Here is an 18,049-nt window from a genome sequence, read left to right as displayed (position 1 = left end):
ATGTGTTGGTGCCTTGAATTGTGTTTGTGAAGTGATATTACTTCATATTACTGCCCATAAACATGGCAAAGGTATGTTTTGGTTGTTCAGTATTTACAGCTGTTTTTAATATCTTATACGCTTCATCCATACATTTTTCAGCTACATCCACAGCCTTTCTTTTTTTATTTTTGGCAGTATGTGTTGGTGCCTTGAATTGTGTTTGTGAAGTGATATTACTCAGCCCTGCCTGTGTATTTGTATTTAAAGTTTCAGTAGGCATGTCTGCTTCATTGGTTTCGTCAGAGGTGACAAACGGTTCAGTTTCTTCGTAGATATTCTCAGTACTGTCATCTTCCGTGGTGTTCAAATTTTCCAACTCCTAGAAGAAAGCACATTGATTAATTCGGAAAAGTTAGTTCTTAATATTGTATATTTGATGCAGATGCCAAAAACTTCGCAAGAATGGAAGCAAATAGCCAACGTCTTTCATACAAAATGGAATTTTCCTCACTGCCTTGGGGCCTTAGACGGTAAACATGTCCTTATCCAGTCGCCAATGAACAGTGAAACAGAATTTTACAATTGCAAGCAAACATTTAGTGTAGTTTTCATGGCGCTAGTTGATGCTAATTACTGTTTTACGTTCGTGGACGTTGGATGTCAGGTCGTATTAGCGACGGTAGTGTGTTTCGTAATACCATTTTATTAAAAAAACTTGAAGAAAATGCTTTGATGATTCCTGAAGATGAACCACTACCTAATTACACTCGCACACCTTATCCATATGTATTCGTCGCAGACGATGCTTTTGGTTTAGGGACCCATTTATTAAAACCATACCACGGACTTCATGAGAAAGGCAGCGATGAAAGAATTTTCAATTATCGCTTATCACGCACTCGATTCATTGTTGAAAATGTACTTGGGATACTAGCATCGATTTTCAGAGTTTTTAGAGCACCTATATTACTTGAACCAGACAAAGTATCGAAGATAGTCATGACATGTGCCTTGCTACACAATTATGCAAGAAAAAGTAAAAATGCTGCTACACTTTATTCACCACCAGGTACTTTTGATACGGAAAAGGACGGGTCAAATTTTGCCTGGCACGTGGCGTCACGGTAACCAAAATATGTCATCTTTCCTGCCACTCAAAAAGTTACCAAGAAAATCTGGACGTGAAGCTCAAGAAATACGAAATGAATTTTGCAAATATTTTAAAACAACAGGAAAAGTCCCGTGGCAAGACAGTTATTGTCTTGTCTCATACCAATAATAATGTATGATAATGATAAAAAAATTATATTTTCACTTACCTCTGTATTTTGAGTATTTCTGGGTTCATATATGTCCTGTAAAAATCTGGCCATTTTTTCGAATGCAAACCAAGTAGGCCTACAAACTTCTACGGCGCCGGATCCAGTTCCAGATGTAGCTTTAACTTTTTCAATGAGAGGCCAAAATGTGGCGAATCTTTTTTTTTCTGCAGTTCATTTATAGTACACTGGACAGATATGTTATCTTGTATTCTTTTCCACGCATCATTAACTGCATTATGATTTTTATGGTATTTATGTTGAGCCATCCATAAAAATCAAGAAACTCCAAAACAATGTCATTTGTCCACTCCATTTCAATTTTTAAAACAAACAGAAATAAAACGTCTGTACGCTTCTGCTAGGCCTTGTAAACTATTGAATAGTCGCAGTAACAGCCAATTATTTGTGCATTTCGTTTGAGCGCCTATACAAGTATAGACAAGTGTGTACTTGGCAAGTGAACGAATAATCGTGATTCCTTTGACTCGGGTCATTTTTACCGACCACAAATGGAAAACCAACGAGTGACAAATAATTGTACAAGTAACCCACTCACACGACATGGCAATTATAGTCTATCCATTCCCAATTGGAACGGCAATGAAAATAAGAGTACAGTCATAAGCATTTCTTGCCTGTGGCCCCTAGTCGCCCAGATAGTTAGTAAAAGTGCTATCAAATGTAGTTGAGGAGTGAAGGCTCGGCTAGCTGGACTGGCTGAATATTAATTTTTTGTCGTTTCACAATATTTCTTTATCAGTGCCGTGTGTTCGTGGGGTTAGGTGAGGTAGTTAGTGGTTTTGCAAACCGATTTTAGAGAAATTTCTCTAGAGATCAATTACCCTAACACCAAACTGATGATTTTGCACTCGACGCGCGTTTCGCTAACGAGGTTAGCATCTTCAGGAGAAGCAAATTGATACTGAATCTAAAGACAAGGGTTAGCTGTTTATATACCTAAAGTTTTTTGGTCCGATGTGGACTTTGTTTGTTAAATGTTGATTATCCTAATTGATTTTTCGGTAATTAACTAATAGATTCCACTAGTGTGAGGAATCTGTGTCAATCGATAGGGATCCGGAATTTGAAAATAAGGACTTACATGTTCAAGTTCAGCGAGTAATTTTAAATATTCATTAATGCTTGAAGAAGGAAAACTGTCACACTTCACAGAATGCTATTGTGAATAGAATATGCGAGTTAACGAAACTATCTCGTTCGACAGTTCTTCGAGTCATTAAAATAGGGGATGTCATTGACCATGCAATGAAACGAAAACATAGGAATAAAAAATTCGCAAATGTTGATGGTGCTACAAAAGATATGATTCGGCGAACAATTTATGGTATATACCAAAAAAATGAATTACCAACCTTGGAAATAATTTGGTATAAATTACTCGACTATCCCGATTACAATTACAAATCTTCAGAAACTCTACGAGGTGTCTTATTGCCTTGTGGTTTCAAATATAAAAAATTGAACAAACGGATGGTCATAATGGAATCGACATGCATTGTTCAACTCCGACGAAAATATTTGAGGCGAATGAAAAGCTACCGAGAATCCAGCAGACATATAATCTACCTAGACGAAACTTGGTTTGACATCCATGATGTTGTCAAATATGGCTGGGTAGACGAAACCAAGAACACACCTTCTTCAAGGGGAAAACGTGTTATTGTTATGGATAACGCTTCGTATCATTCTCGGTTATTGACTACAATACCAAACAATAACACAAAAAAAGCAGATATTGTTGATTTCATGCGAAATCATGACATGGAAATACCCGATAAGATTCCAACGAAAAAGGTATTACTGGTGACCATAAAATACGGTAATTTCAAAAAAGAAAATAATATTGATTCGATGTGTGAAACACGTGGTCATATTCTCTTACGTTTGCCTCCATACTATTGTATGTACTTGTGATGTACTGTTTGGAACCTTTGGTGTAGTAATGAATATTACTGGAGTTTTTTCATGAAGATCACTTGGTGATCTTGAAGAAGATCACTTGGTGATCGAAACACGTGTCGAGGTGTAAAAATAACGATTTGGTGTTGGGGAAAAAACCCCAGTAATATTCATACTATTGTATGTTCAATCCAATTGAAATGGTTTGGGCCACAATAAAAGGAAGTTTGCGGTAATGTAATCAGTCACCGACTTTGAATGCTGTAGTGCTTGACAATATAAGGCGAGTGATGAATGAAGTAGGTAATAGTTATGTGTGGAAGAAATGTGTGGTCCACGTTATGAAAGAAGAGAATAAATGTGTGCAAAGTTTCATGAATCCGATCGTTATTCAACCCGATGATGATTCCACCGCATCCGAATATAGCGAAGAAGAATTTTGAGATTTTTCTAGCAATTTTGTTGGCCTCTATCATTTATTAAATATATGTTTGACGAGAATTCGGTGTGATTGTTTGTGTTTTCATTGTATTTAAGAGTTTTCGACTTGGAAATTAACTACCTTAAATTTCGAAGTTTTTCATAATTACCCATGGTGGAAAAATTCAGTGGAGATAACATTTTCATGGGGTGATCAATTGCGATGATTGTAAGAATAAGTAACTGAAAAACTACCACTGAAAAATAATATGCCGACGCCTATGTCGAGGCGGGAATTTCTTCTCTGTGCTGTTCCAATTGGTATTGGAAATACTATAAACGCAAGTAACGATTATTCGCCAAGTACACGAGTCGTTTGCACACTGACAACGGTGGAAACTTCACAATCAGGACTAGGCAAAAACGCCCGAGCACCCAATTTTCATGCCGATATAATTGATCAACCAGTGTTACGTTGGCAAAAGTGCACTGTTTCGAATGAAGTTTATTCCGATCAAACTGGATAAGTACATACTAGTAATCTTCAAATAAAACCATATATGTCTGTCTGTTTAAAAAAAATCTGTTTTTTCCGTCAATCACCTGTCGCACCCCTACGAACGACAACCCTCAGAAGGCGAAACTTGTGCGAGCTAAGGATTAACGAGGTCTTACCTTTTAACGTGTGATTCCCAACACACCTCATTTTAACGTGTGATTCCTAACACGCCTAAGTGTCTCATAACTTCTTATTAATTTTCGTATCCGAACAGATATCTCATTTTAATTGGTGCTTTTCTTTCACAGGAATAATGGAGGAAGTGAAGGCAGATGAAACATACAAAAAGAAGAATCCCTATGATAGAGCCAACTTCATTTCAAAGTTATTTTTTCTGTAGGTATCTTCAAAACTCATCTGAAAATTTAGTGAATCTGTAATCTTGAAAAAGAATTTCTGTTAAGATTCGCTGATTATCATTTTGATTGTGATGTTCTAGAGATGAAATTATGATGAACATTACATTTAACTTCTTCATTTTTACGTAGCATTTTTTAACACCCATTAATTTTTTGCGAAATTATAAAACAACGATAAAAATGAAAACAAATATGAACATTAATTGGTGCTCTGGCGACTTCATTGATTCCAGTGGCGCATTTGCTCTTTCAGCTGCAGGAAAACCCGGAAAAACCTCTTTGATTTGAAATTCGTAGGGAAATAATAAATTTCATTATTTTTCAGATTCATACGATTAAAAATATCGTTCATTAATATAAGAAATTATGATGTTCCCTATATTGATTCTTGGGGAACTCATTTAGTGTCCATGACAGCAGAGTCCCTTGTTTTCTTTTTTAAAGTTTTTTTTCAAGTCTGCTATGAATCACATTTGGAAAACATTTTCAGTGATACGAACAATATGTCTGCAGAAAATAGATATAAAAATTCAAAGCGTATTTCGTTTTCCACAATTAACTGAATTTTTCAGATTTTTATTACCCTACTTTGTGAAAGGCTACAAAAGAGAACTGACTGAAGATGATATGTATAGTCATAGACATAAACATGACTCCGGTAAGCTTGGAGAGAGATTGGAAGCAGCTTGGCAGTACCAGGTTAAGCATAAAAAGAATCCTTCATTTATCAAAGCACTCTGTAGCGTATTTCTCTCTGAAATCTTCATGCTCTGGATCATTGCATTTGCTGCTGAAATAATTAGGTGAGGATTTTTAAACAAATGTGGTCGAAAATTTTAAAGATGACTGAAACAAAGCTGTTTTCTACTCTTGTTGGCCGTGTTCTACAGATTTCCATTCTTGAGGTTTCCTCTATAACTACGGTGGACATCATCAGATAAAGAAAAGAAAAATGAAACTTTCTATGTTTTTTACCACTTTTATTTGTAACTAACGTTACTCCAGTTTCGTCCTATACGGACATTTTCAAACTTATACAATAAACCAACAATGGTTCATTATATTAGCCCTTATACACCACTCCTGTTGGTACTGATAGAGGTACTCAGCTTGATTGAGTACTTGAATTTGCAGTTCACAATGCGGATGTGCTAATTTAAAAAACCGCAATGTTTATGCTTGTGAATTTCCAAGGATTCTAGATAATTGAGTTTGTAACCCTTTTCTTTTCTTCATTATGATTTCCTACCACGTAGTAACGACTAAATCCATCAATTCATTATCAAATGCGATGAGGTAAGAGTTGTCTACATAGCCCTTGTTGATATACTGCTTTCGATAATATCTACCGCACTTGGAGAAGAAATGACTGGCAAAAACACTTGAAGAACATAGTCAACAAACTCAGAAAATAGATTTGACAATGAAAGGTGGGGGAAATATCTTAGCAAAATTTTATAAGGGTTTGAAAACTGATATTGTTGCTTCATTGAACTTCATTTTGTCCACAGGTTGAGCCAACCTCTGCTGATATCGAAGCTTCTCACACTGTACGATGAAAACCAAGTTGCAGAAAACCAGAAATATCTGTATATATATTCAGGACTTATTGTTCTGTCGCTATTCATAACTGTATTCCTTACTCATGCTTTCTTTCACCACATTATGCAAGTAGGTATGAAGCTGAGGATTGCATGTTGTTCTCTCGTGTACAGGAAAGCTCTCAGATTGAACAAATCCGCTCTTGCTGAAACCACAATCGGACAAATGGTCAATTTGCTGTCCAACGATGTGGGAAGATTCGACCAGGCTACCCATTTCATGCACCATTTGATAATGGGACCTGTGGAAATATTGGTTGTTATGATTTTGTGTTATTTCAATGTTGGATACACCGGACTCATAGGAGCTGTATTTCTCTTAGTTTCTGTTCCGTTCCAATGTGAGTAAGAAATTAGGTGTTTTCTATGAAATGTTTGTTCGTGAAACCCCTCTGTGTACTCTAAAATACTAAAAAATCTTCACAGACGTCAGACGTCAACAAAACTGCCCCTCTGTAGAGCTCCTCAGCTTTACAACTCCTGATGCTGCTAACAAACCGAGTAGGCCAGATGGTGCAGCCAGGAAGTGACTAGGTCGCCACTCTTGCCTTGCAGCAGGAGTGTGTTCTACATTTAGAGGGAAAATAATCTCTACTCACGCACATCAGCAAACGCTTACGCTACAACAATCATTTACACAAACCAGAAGCAAAAAAGCCATAATTCGCTAAATTCAATGATCAGGATTCACAGATGCACACATATGAGAAGGCTGCATTGGTTTGAGGCACAATAAACCCTCGTGGATTGCAGTGAAACGTCGAATATATCCACTAACTTTGGGCCTAGTCCCTACCTAATCTGATGAAAGAACTAGATTCACAAGTTAATGGTGATATATTTTTCTCAGTGAATATATGGAAAAGACAACTCGCGTCCATATGTTTTTTGTAAATTTCGACATGTCAAATTAAAAAAAAAGTTGAAATAGGAGTTACATTTTTGAATATATTGATACTTTTGAATAAATAGCATTTGGCTTCGAATGCCAAAATATCATTTTCAATTCAACTATTAATAGTCTTGGTAAAATTCACGTGCACTTATTCGTTGAGTTTCAAGTGATCACATAACAAACCCTTTCTGTTTCTTATCACAAGAAATGCAATACATTTCTCGATGCGCGTTTCACCAACCAAGTTGGTGTCTTCAGGAGATTAAGAGGTTTCGCGTCGAGAAGAGTATTGCATTTCTGGTGATTAAGAAAACTGCTTGTTTCATAATGTTTTCTTCGATTTGAAAGACTGTTATTGGCCATCTGATGATTCATCATTATTTTCAGCATGGCTTGGTAAAAAAACTTCCAAGTATAGATTGAATACAGCTTTGCGTACGGATGAACGAGTACGTCTAATGAATGAGATAATTTCTGGAATACAAGTGATAAAAATGTACGCCTGGGAAAAATCTTTCGCCAAGTTGGTGGAACTAGCCAGAATGTAAGTAGTTCGCTCAAAAGTTAGTTTTTTCTGGAGGTTGCTTAGTTTTTTGTTGAATATTCAATTTCAAGATATAAGATGAAAGGTATCCCAAAAATAACCATATAGCGCTGTTTCGACCTTACACAGATTTCATAGATCACAGATGCAATGCTGGACTTGACTCCAAAAATTGAACATTCATTGCGATACAATTCGGAGTTCAGCTTGATGTTGAATTTTTTGTAGGAAAGCCATTGCCAGTAATTTTCGAATTCTTTAGATGCATAATTACTTTTTTCGCTTGTTATTTGACCACGGAAGCGCAGAAGAATACGACTTTGAAACTGTATATTACGACTTTAATCTCGAGCTACTGAGTTTGGAGCCAAAACTTTGACAGAAAACTCAATCATCGAATATTAAGGATAAGCGAAGCTTCCCAAGGTGGCCTGTTGCAAAGCCAAACTTCGACATCGACCACTTACGAGTGTCGTCTTCTGTCTTTCACTGCAGCTTTCACTACAAGGCAACTAGTTTTGAAGCCATCTATAGGATCCGATCCCATAGATGGCGTTTTTGAGAGGGGAAATGTCATCGCTTGTCTTTCAAGAGCAGTTGAGACCAGCAACGCATTAATGGTTCAGCCTAGCATCACTGATGATACCTGTCCATAAGTCGCCCAACTATAAATTTTATATTTTATAATGGTTGTGAAAACGTTTCTGAGAAACAAATTATAAAAGTGTATTTCTTCCAGAAATGTTTTCGATGTGTTTATAAAACAGCTATATATGGGAAATTGGCACCGTTTTATAAAACATTATAGTATTTGATAAATTGATGGATGTAGCCGTTACTACGTGGTAGGAAATCATAATGAAGAAAAGAGAAATGAAACTTTTCATTCTTCTATTTTTTACCACTTTTATTTGTGAATGATTTGAAAACGTCGAATCATTTTCTCCTAGTCTGAAGGACCTTTCATGTTCAGCATACTGTTTTTGGAAATTTTGACCACATTGCCCCACATAAACACTATTACACTCTGGACACTCAAGCTTATAAACTCCAGATTTCTCCAACTTGTCCACCTCATCTTTGGCATTGAAAAGGAAATCAGATAACCTGGCATGTGGTCTGAATTCCACTACCACATAGTTTTTTCTGAAGAAACCCGCAAATATCTCTGTTCTTTTTCCAAAATATGTTAGTGTTACCCATTTCTGGATTTCTGTTTGTTTGACCTGAGGTGAATTTACGGCTTTCTTTTCTGACTAACTCCTGGATAGTATCTGCGTTGAAACCATTATTATGTTGTAATTGTGTAACTATATCAATTTCCCTAGCTAGACACATTTTATAAACAGGATTCAGGTTTACCCTCTGTGCACTTTTAGCAGACATATTTATGAACAACTTGGAGACCACTATAGTAAATTCCGACCTGGATAAAAAACATATACATTTTTGGTACAGATATGTAGACGATATTCTCGCCTATATAGACATCACTATCCCAAGCGAATCTTTCCATCCCGACATACATAAATTAGCAGCCTACAATTCAATGTTGCACAGAGCATTCTCACTGCCTTTGTCTGCTAACAATCTAGCTATATAAATTGTTATAATTACACAGATAGGTCATAATAATGGTTTCAACGCAGATACTATCCAGAAGTTAGTCAGAAAACAAAGCCGTAAATTCACTTACAGATTAAAATATACCTACCCTCAGGTCAAACAACCAGAAATCAAGAAATGGATATCTATAACATATTTTGGAAAAAGAATAGAGATAATTGCGCGAATTTTTCATTAAAATTTTTAGAAAAAATTATTAATTATACAAGAATTCACTCTGTCGACGTATTAATTTTCTTGTCGCAAATTAACTCAGTTTGTTCTATGATATAATAATGTAATCTTATGATATATATGTACTTTTCATTTGTAAATATTACTATATGTGCAGTATTTCATATTTTCAACTCATCTAATGTCAGTATTCCGAATTGCTATCAATTTAAAATGGCATCGTTCTATAAAATCATTTGATATCGATAGCACCAGTTTTAATGTATTTTAGCTTCTATGTTACCCCTATAAAACTTTTAGGAAACAGTTCTAGGAGTGATGGTATTGCGGCAGTGTCGGAGTACTTTTGAAGCTATATATTTCTATAAAAATGAAGATTCGATTTCTCACGAATTGTTTGTATAAATATTATCTGTCGGGATGTTTTGGTTAAGAAGCTTCTTCCATCGATTATAGAGGCTGAATTTGGAAGAAGTTTTGAGCTAGTGATTTGAGTGTATCTAAACATGGTGCTCCACTTAAATCGGCAGATTTTAATCAGCAATAAACGTTTCATGTTTTCAGCAAGAACAAAATTGAAGAACTACGTTACATGGGTCTTCGTCTAAAATGAACCACTTTTCTAAATTTTTTCCAATGACCAATATTACACGACGTTATTAAGTGTACAGTGCATTTCATTAATGCCCCCACTTTTATTTTTTAAACGGGTCAACTAAAAAAAAATGAAATTTGGGATAATGAAATTAATGCGTGAATACATCATTTTGAAGTAAAATTGACAGATGAAACTTTCAAGATGGCGACGGAATGCCATCTGGGAAAAAATTAAATAGAAACAGGGGTCTTGTGACACATCATTTTGAAACTTCTGATGAATACTTCACAACCCTAGAACATGAAGTCAATATCTTCATCTTCTACAAAATGGCGGAAAATTCAATAATTTCCTGAAGACAAATACATTGATATATTAATCTTTCTAGAAATATTCCTCATCTGCCATATGGCAATTTCAACAACCCGATAAGGTTTGTTGAGTTATTTTTTGTTTATAAAAACGACAAAAATGTACGACAATGAACATTATCGTTCAGTTAAAGTATTCTCATTTAGTTTTCGGTTTTACTAGTAGAAAGATACCACGTCAACAATCTCTAAAATGGTCAAATCTCGTCCATTGGAAGACAAAATTGAAGCGATTTGTATTTACAGTGCGACGCGTAACTTTCACGAGACCGAAAGAATTTTTTCCGAATCGTCCTATATGTAGAAAATATTTGAGGGAACTTGTATGCAAATTAACAACTACTGGTAGTGTAACAAAAAAACCTCAGCTCATCTGTCCATTCCGGAAGAGTAGCAAGTGCAAATAATTGGTGGGATGGTAATAAATTCTGAACAGTCTACTTATTCCCTCGCGAATGTTTGTGAGGTGTCTCTTTTTACTGTGTGGAGACTTTTGGAGAGGAATAGGTATCATCCAATCAAAATTAAAATAGTACACCAATTGAATTTCACTAATTCGGACTTCCATTGTCTACTATATAAAATGATTTGAAATCCCTGAAACAACTAAAAAAGAAGAATTGAAAATGAATAGCTGAAAATAACAATTATATTAACCAAAATAAACCTGAAATGAAATAATTGTGAAATGAAATACAAGTAAAAATTGAACAATTGAATAAATAAAAATAAAGAAATGAAAAAAGAAAATAAAAATAAAAAGTGGAGAGATTCACGTTAGTTCACGACGTTTCGATTGTTAGTATGTACAATCGTCTTCGGGTGATGACTGGACTGATTCATTTGAGAGATGAGTATTTATAGGTCGTTCGAGTACTTTCACTTATCCCCGCTTCCCATTTTCCGCTTCATTGGTTCCGTGGGTCGAAACATGGAATTCAGGAATAGCATACCATGTTTGGACCCATCAACACAACATCGAGTGGTCCCAAGCTAGGGGAAATTAGATGGCTGAATACGGAGAACAGAAGGAAGTTACATTATGCTAATCTATGTCACAGCGGTATTGTCAATAAAAAAACAGGGTATCTTTATCGTGAAATTATTTATATACTGATATACATAACATAAATATTAGAAATAGAGAATTCTGTCTCTCTGTAGAGTAGGGAGGGTGAGTGTAGGCCCACACACTTAGTACACATGTAACCCATTGTACATCTTCCTAAGAAGTTGTCCTCCTGGGTCATTGTCCATCCTGTCCTTTCCAGGAAGGTGTATCTGGGAGACATTTCCTTCATATCGGCAGGTGTAGGTCAAGACTCGCTGAATACACATTCTCTTATTGACGATAACCCCGGACATTCACATAGGACCTGACATGTTCACACATCCTGCATAGAGGTGTGTCTACTAGCCCCATATTATGTAGGTGTTTCCTTAGTTGACAGTGGCCAGTCAGAAATCCTACTGTTAAGCGTAGATTTTTCCTGGTCATCGCCAGATATGCAAGACTGCATCCTTTGATTTTATCCCATCCCTTTCATGGGTGTGACGTTTGGCTGAATAGAGGATTATTGAGTTTCCTTCTTTTGTGGGAGCAATTTTTAGACGCTTGTTTAGTTACATAGTATATAGCCTTTACAACTCAATTCTTTCAGAACTTAAAAGCCATAGTGTTAAAAAATTCAAAGATCGCTTTAAGACTTATCTTTTGCATTGTCAGGAATGAATACTTCACTTCTGAAATTCCGCATGAAATAACTTATAAAGTATTTAGATTTTGATGAAAAATACACTTTTTTGATCCGGTTGAATTCTCAAGTTTCATTTATTTTCCGAACTGTTGATGTTCGTGTTTTGGATAGGTACATAAACATATCTATAGGAGCCATCGCAAATCATATGCGGTGTGAATAGAACACCAAAGGACACAATTCCAAGTTGAAATAATAGTTAATTTTTTTTCCTTCCATTTTCAAAATTTAATTTATTGAGGGATGCATTCGCAGTGAGTAACTTGAATGTTATATCAAATTAGAACACATCTCTGTTTTTGGGTTGAATGAAAGAATATTTCTGATGGTATCTAACACTTAACAAACATAAACTTCGCCTTTTATTTTTAAAAATATCTAGGATAGTTATCAGTATTTTTTGTTCTTTTTTATATTTACTTATTTGAAAATAAAGAAAACGATTATTATTATTATACTTCCATGAGCATTCCTCTGATTTCAGGAATTGATAATCTTTTTTGTTAAAAGTTTTCAAAATTTCAACCCAAAAATTCGAAAATCCACTCTCAACACACATTGATAGTAGTTAACCTACTTTTCCAGGAAGGAAATGAAGTTCATCCGCCTCACATCTACCATCAAAGCCATATTAATGTCCTGCGCCATGGTTCTCGACAAAGGAGCAATCTTCTGGTGCATACTAGTTTATGTACTGACAGGAAACCCCCTTAACTCCGCTTATGTTTTCACCATGACCTCCTTCTATCGACTTTTGAACACAATCACAATGTTCTTCCCGCAAGCAGTTTCGCAAGTCTCAGAAATGTTCATATCCATCAAAAGAGTCAGAACGTTTTTGATGTACGATGAACTTGATTTTGGAACCGTCAATTTACCAAAAAGTATAAAAAACGGAGTGAGCAAAAACGAGCATACTACCGGAAAGAAAGATGTGGGGATTCAGTTGTACAAAGCTTCTGCTAAGTGGTTGAAATTTCTGCCAGAAAATAACTTGGAAGACATATCTTTGGATGTGACCAGCGGTGATCTAGTTGCTGTGGTGGGGTCTGTTGGAAGTGGCAAAACTACCCTGCTCAACATGGTACTTGGAGAATTAGTACCTCAAGCTGGCACTGTCAAAGTGAAAGGAACAGTATCATATGCCTCTCAAGAGCCCTGGTTGTTTGGAGGCAGTGTGAGGCAAAACATCCTCTTCGGACAGGAATTTGATCAGAGAAAATACGACGAAGTTGTCAGAGTTTGTGCCTTAGAAAGAGACTTCAAACTCTTTCCCCATGGTGACAGAACTTTAGCTGGCGAAAGAGGTGTTACCTTGAGCGGAGGACAAAGAGCCCGGATCAACCTAGCCAGAGCGGTCTACAAAGAAGCAGACATCTATCTATTAGATGACCCATTATCAGCGGTGGATACCCACGTTGGAAAGCAACTGTTCGATGAATGCATCTGCGAGTACCTGAAAGAAAAATGCGTTATTCTGGTGACCCACCAACTTCAGTACTTGAAAAATGTAAATAACATATATTTACTGGAATATGGAAAAGTTCTGGTATCCGGATCATATGAAGAGATCAGAACTTCCGACACCAAGTTCTCCAGGATGTTGGCTGACTTGGAGGAAGAAGAGGAGGAGATAAGGAGGAAGTCCATGATATTGGCGGAGAAACAAGAAGAGCAACTCTTAGATGACGACGACCAAATACAAATTTTACAGAGGGAGGAGAAAGGGGTGGGAGGAATTTCTTGGCATGTTTACAAGAGTTACATGAGAGCCGGTGGAAATATTCTGAAAGTGTTTCTGTTGTGTTCCGTTTTCTTACTGAGTCAAGTATTTGAGAGTGGTACGGAGTATTTTGTAACATTCTGGTGAGTAGATAACTTCATAATTGCCCTACTGTTTTTCGATTGTATTTAATGCATTGTTAAACTGACATATTTCAAGTAAAATGTTGATTCTGGAACATAGGAGAGATCCAACAACACGTTCATCTCATACAGTCACTTCAATATATCATAGATTCTGTTCATGATTTTTCTTCTGAAAATCCATACCGTTTAATATTTTCATTCTAATTTGTAACTTGTATTTATCAATTTTGATTATTAAAAAAGAGCTGAGAAATTCTGCAGATATTTATCATAACGTTTCAGAGGCTGAAACTGACTCCGTCTTCAGAATTGACAAAAATCAAATGTAACCGCATTCCTTTTCTTTGATCCGATTCATTTTTGAACTTTTTCAACAGATGTCAATGAGAAATCGATTAAAATATCCGATTTACTTCACAAAAAATAACTCTTGTTTAATATATTGTATATAGTGTAATTCAAAATTTCGTCCGAGAATCATTTTAAATACCATTCAAAATATTCCAAAATACCAACATTTTTCAATATTATCACTATCACTCGTTTTACACATTTTATTTTCTAATAATTATAAAAGGTTTCTGAAGTTCATAACTATAATATACATCATAAGAGAATAGTTTAATGGGCATTAATTAAAAATGAAAAAATCGAATGAAAATATTTCAATTCTCACTGAACAAGGAACATTCAAAATAAAAATTTGGTCACAACAGCATTGAAAGGAATCCAGTATACTATCTTCATATAATAGGGGAGCCCAAGCGGGGATTTCGGGATACACTAAAGCGCGGAAGATTAATATACAAGGGGATACCTTGTACCCGGTTAAGTACCTCTATCAAATATGAGCCCCATATATAAGAACGTCTGTGAGGGATGAGGATCAGATTAGTAAAAAAAAATTTATCATCAGAAATCCTCGAGCGCGTCAGATTAAGGTAGGGTCAGTTAATTACCTGCTAAAAAGTGTATATTCCAGTAATCTGACAATTTGAGAGTGACGTAAAGAAAGGAAAAGGCAGCAAAGTTCTAAAAAAATAACGTCATTTCGACATTTTCGAGCGTAGCTAATTTTTTTTATTTTGAAGGAAATAATTCAAGGATAACGAAAAATATATAATCTGACGATTTCCGCAAACCGCAATAACAAAAATTCATCGATAAAGTTCAATGCGTGCAGCTGTGTGATACCCATATTTCCCTCTCCGAGTTTCTTTTCCTCTATTCTCTATTAACTTTTTCTCTATCTATTACTCTCTCACTCCGTCCCCACTCTGAATTATGTTGCCATGACGTTATCACAGCTGATCACAGATACTCGTTCGTGATGAAGATGATGATTAATTAATCAATTAATTGATGGATGTAGCCGTTACTACGTGGTAGGAAATCATAATGAAGAAAAGAGATATCAAACTTTCTATGTTTTTCATCACTTTTATTTGTAACTAACGTTACTGCAGTTTCGTCCTATAAGGTCATTTTCAAACTTGAGCAATATAATATGTATAAGGACATTTTCAAACTTATACAATATATAAGTTTGAAAATGTCCTTATAGGACGAAACTGCAGTAACGTTAGTTACAAATAAAAGTGGTTAAAAACATGGAGAGTTTATTTTTTTTTTTCATTGATCAATCAATTGATTATGAAAAATTTAATTTTTTTGAGAATTTTCAGATTAAGCAAATCCCTCTAGATAATCGTCAGATTATGAGACAGCACGTCTGAAACATAAAGATGAGCCATATATATTTTAATCTGACGCGCTTGAGTATTTCAAAATGGCAATTTTTTTTTTTTGCACATTATAATAATGGCCGCGAGTTTGCGTCAGATCGAAATCGTCGGATTATTGGATGAGAGCTTTTATTGTTACACTCAACACCCCCTTAGAAAATCTGACGCGCTCGATTAATTTTTTTTTTCACTTTTAACCCTTACGTACAACCACCCACATCATGCAAACGATCAGATTAACATACCAACATTATTAAAAATACGTAGGACATTGATGCTATCAATATCTGACGCGCTCGAGTATGTCCAGACAACAGTATTTTTTACATATTTGAAAATCTTTAGACGCTTCCCCCACCGATGAAAAGGTTTATATTATGTAACATTTTTTTCTTCTTATCATCTAAGCTTTGCGACACAATATGTCTCAATGACGCTCGAGTAAATCTCCATTTTGCATCGTGGGCTCCCCTGCTAATATGAGAGCCGGCATGGGAAATTCAATGTATAAGAGAGAAAGTATCGCCTGACGTACGAGTGTCAGAGAGATGAAAAGTGCATCGAGCGCCTGAGCTGATTCGTTTCAAAGATAAACGAACAGGCGTCCCAAAAACGAAATATACCAGGTGACTCAAACATGATCGCGTTCAAGAAAGAAATTACTTATTGAAGTTTGAGTTTGAAGTCCGATTCCAATGACGAACGTATACAGGGTGTTTTGAAAATATATCGTTGGAGAAAAAAAAACAAACAGTTTAACGGGGTCTAGTGTTTCGAAGTTCATTCCCAATAAGGAACGTAAACAGGGTGTTATAAAAACACCTAAAATATGTATGAAGAATGTATATCTACTGAATCTTTTGTTTCCATAAAACTGACAATTTTAAAACTACTAGTTCTCGTATTTTTCGGATGAAAAAATTACCTCAATTACCATTCTGCTTTCTTTATAATATTTCGAATTGCGTGTAGGTGACAAAAATCCTGACTAATGCTGAGACTAATTTCATTCAATGTTCAATGTTTCCATTTTGAGAAATAAATTTTCAAAAATTACTAGTTACTGAACAAAATGTGTTTTTTACCCGACTCCAACAAAAACCATAGTTTATTCTCTTTCACGTTGAACAAATATTCACAGTTTGATAAAAATAAACTGATAACAAAAAAGAAGATTCAAAAAAGAAGATTCAAAAAATGTTAAATTGTGCTTCTTGATGTGTTTTTGATATCAATGGCGTTTATAAATAAAAAGGGAATCCAAAGAGCGCATCTCCCTCTGAAGTTTTGAAAGAGAAATCAATATATCTTAGCTGCATTATAGAAAATCATATCAAAATTATTCATTTGTGGTGATTCAAAAAATGTGATGAGATTCATAGTATACCACTACTCGGTTGTGATTATTTTAACCCGGAGTCACGATTATCAAGAGACAAAATCCGTATTGGTTGGCCGTGGTCGAATGGAACCTAAAGTGTAAAACGTTTCATCTGCTATATTGGCAGACATCATAAGTGGTATATGCGTATATCGATTATGCTCCAAACTTTCTGGATGTAATTTTTTATTCTTTTGAAGACCAACATGATTGAAGTTATTTCTATACTCAAAGGATTTAAAATTCAAATCGATGGATTTCTCAGCTACAGAATTGCCATATATGAAGTAACTGTTCAAATATCATCAATAGTTTTCAAAAACATTCGCATGAACATTACTATTTTTCCAGGGTCAACACTCTTCAGTGGCTCTCTTACAGAAATACCACAACTAACGAAGTCAAATTGATAGAATCTCAAAATATCACTGGAGAAACTACAAATCCATTAGACTCCTACGAAGACTGGTGGCTCACTCCTATCTTTACGTCAGACAATACCATCATTTACTACTCAGTTTTGATTCTTTTGTTAGTTGTAACAGTATTCACGAGATGTCTATCATTTTATAGATGGTGTTTAACGGCTTCTACGAGATTGCACAACCAGATGTTCGATAACATCGTTTATAGCCCAATGAGATTTTTTACCATAAATCCATCTGGTAGAATCCTCAACAGATTCTCCAAAGATATTGGTGCGCTGGATGAAACATTGCCCATGACACTTTTGGATACCATGCAGGTACGTTCACCAATCATTGAATGATTTTATAATGATTTCGTGGGTTTTTCATAAAATAATGTTCTGTGAATCATGTTGAAGGCGTTTTTATAATCTAGTTCAACAAAAATTTGAGAAGATTGATTGAAATGCCCATTTAAAAAGAGAGTGCAGCATGTGCAACTGCTTCGCATCCCCCTGG

At 35.4% G+C, this 18,049-nt stretch overlaps 1 protein-coding gene across 7 annotated transcripts in view; it reads left to right on the top strand.

Moving 5' to 3' along the window:
* Positions 1-18,049, top strand: part of LOC111516223 (probable multidrug resistance-associated protein lethal(2)03659) — a 43,454-nt gene that overhangs the window by 8,219 nt on the left and 17,186 nt on the right. For 4 of the 7 annotated variants that reach the window (XM_074175003.1, XM_074175002.1, XM_074175001.1 and 1 more), the window contains exons 2-8: positions 425-661; positions 4,452-4,539; positions 5,135-5,365; positions 6,074-6,504; positions 7,446-7,602; positions 12,714-13,994; positions 17,475-17,868. In XM_074175003.1, coding sequence (XP_074031104.1) covers positions 640-661; positions 4,452-4,539; positions 5,135-5,365; positions 6,074-6,504; positions 7,446-7,602; positions 12,714-13,994; positions 17,475-17,868 — 2,604 coding nt within the window. In that variant the 5' untranslated portion in view covers positions 425-639. The remainder of the gene's footprint in view (positions 1-424; positions 662-4,451; positions 4,540-5,134; positions 5,366-6,073; positions 6,505-7,445; positions 7,603-12,713; positions 13,995-17,474; positions 17,869-18,049) is intronic. The other 3 variants (XM_074175004.1, XM_074175005.1, XM_074175006.1) reach the window with 2 other exon arrangements.

The sequence above is a fragment of the Leptinotarsa decemlineata genome, unplaced genomic scaffold (assembly GCF_025532065.1).
Source record: "Leptinotarsa decemlineata unplaced genomic scaffold, Ldec_3_MD MMD2_tig00000882_RagTag_RagTag, whole genome shotgun sequence".
Lineage (NCBI taxonomy): Eukaryota > Metazoa > Arthropoda > Insecta > Coleoptera > Chrysomelidae > Leptinotarsa > Leptinotarsa decemlineata.
This window is presented reverse-complemented; position numbering and strand designations above follow the sequence as displayed.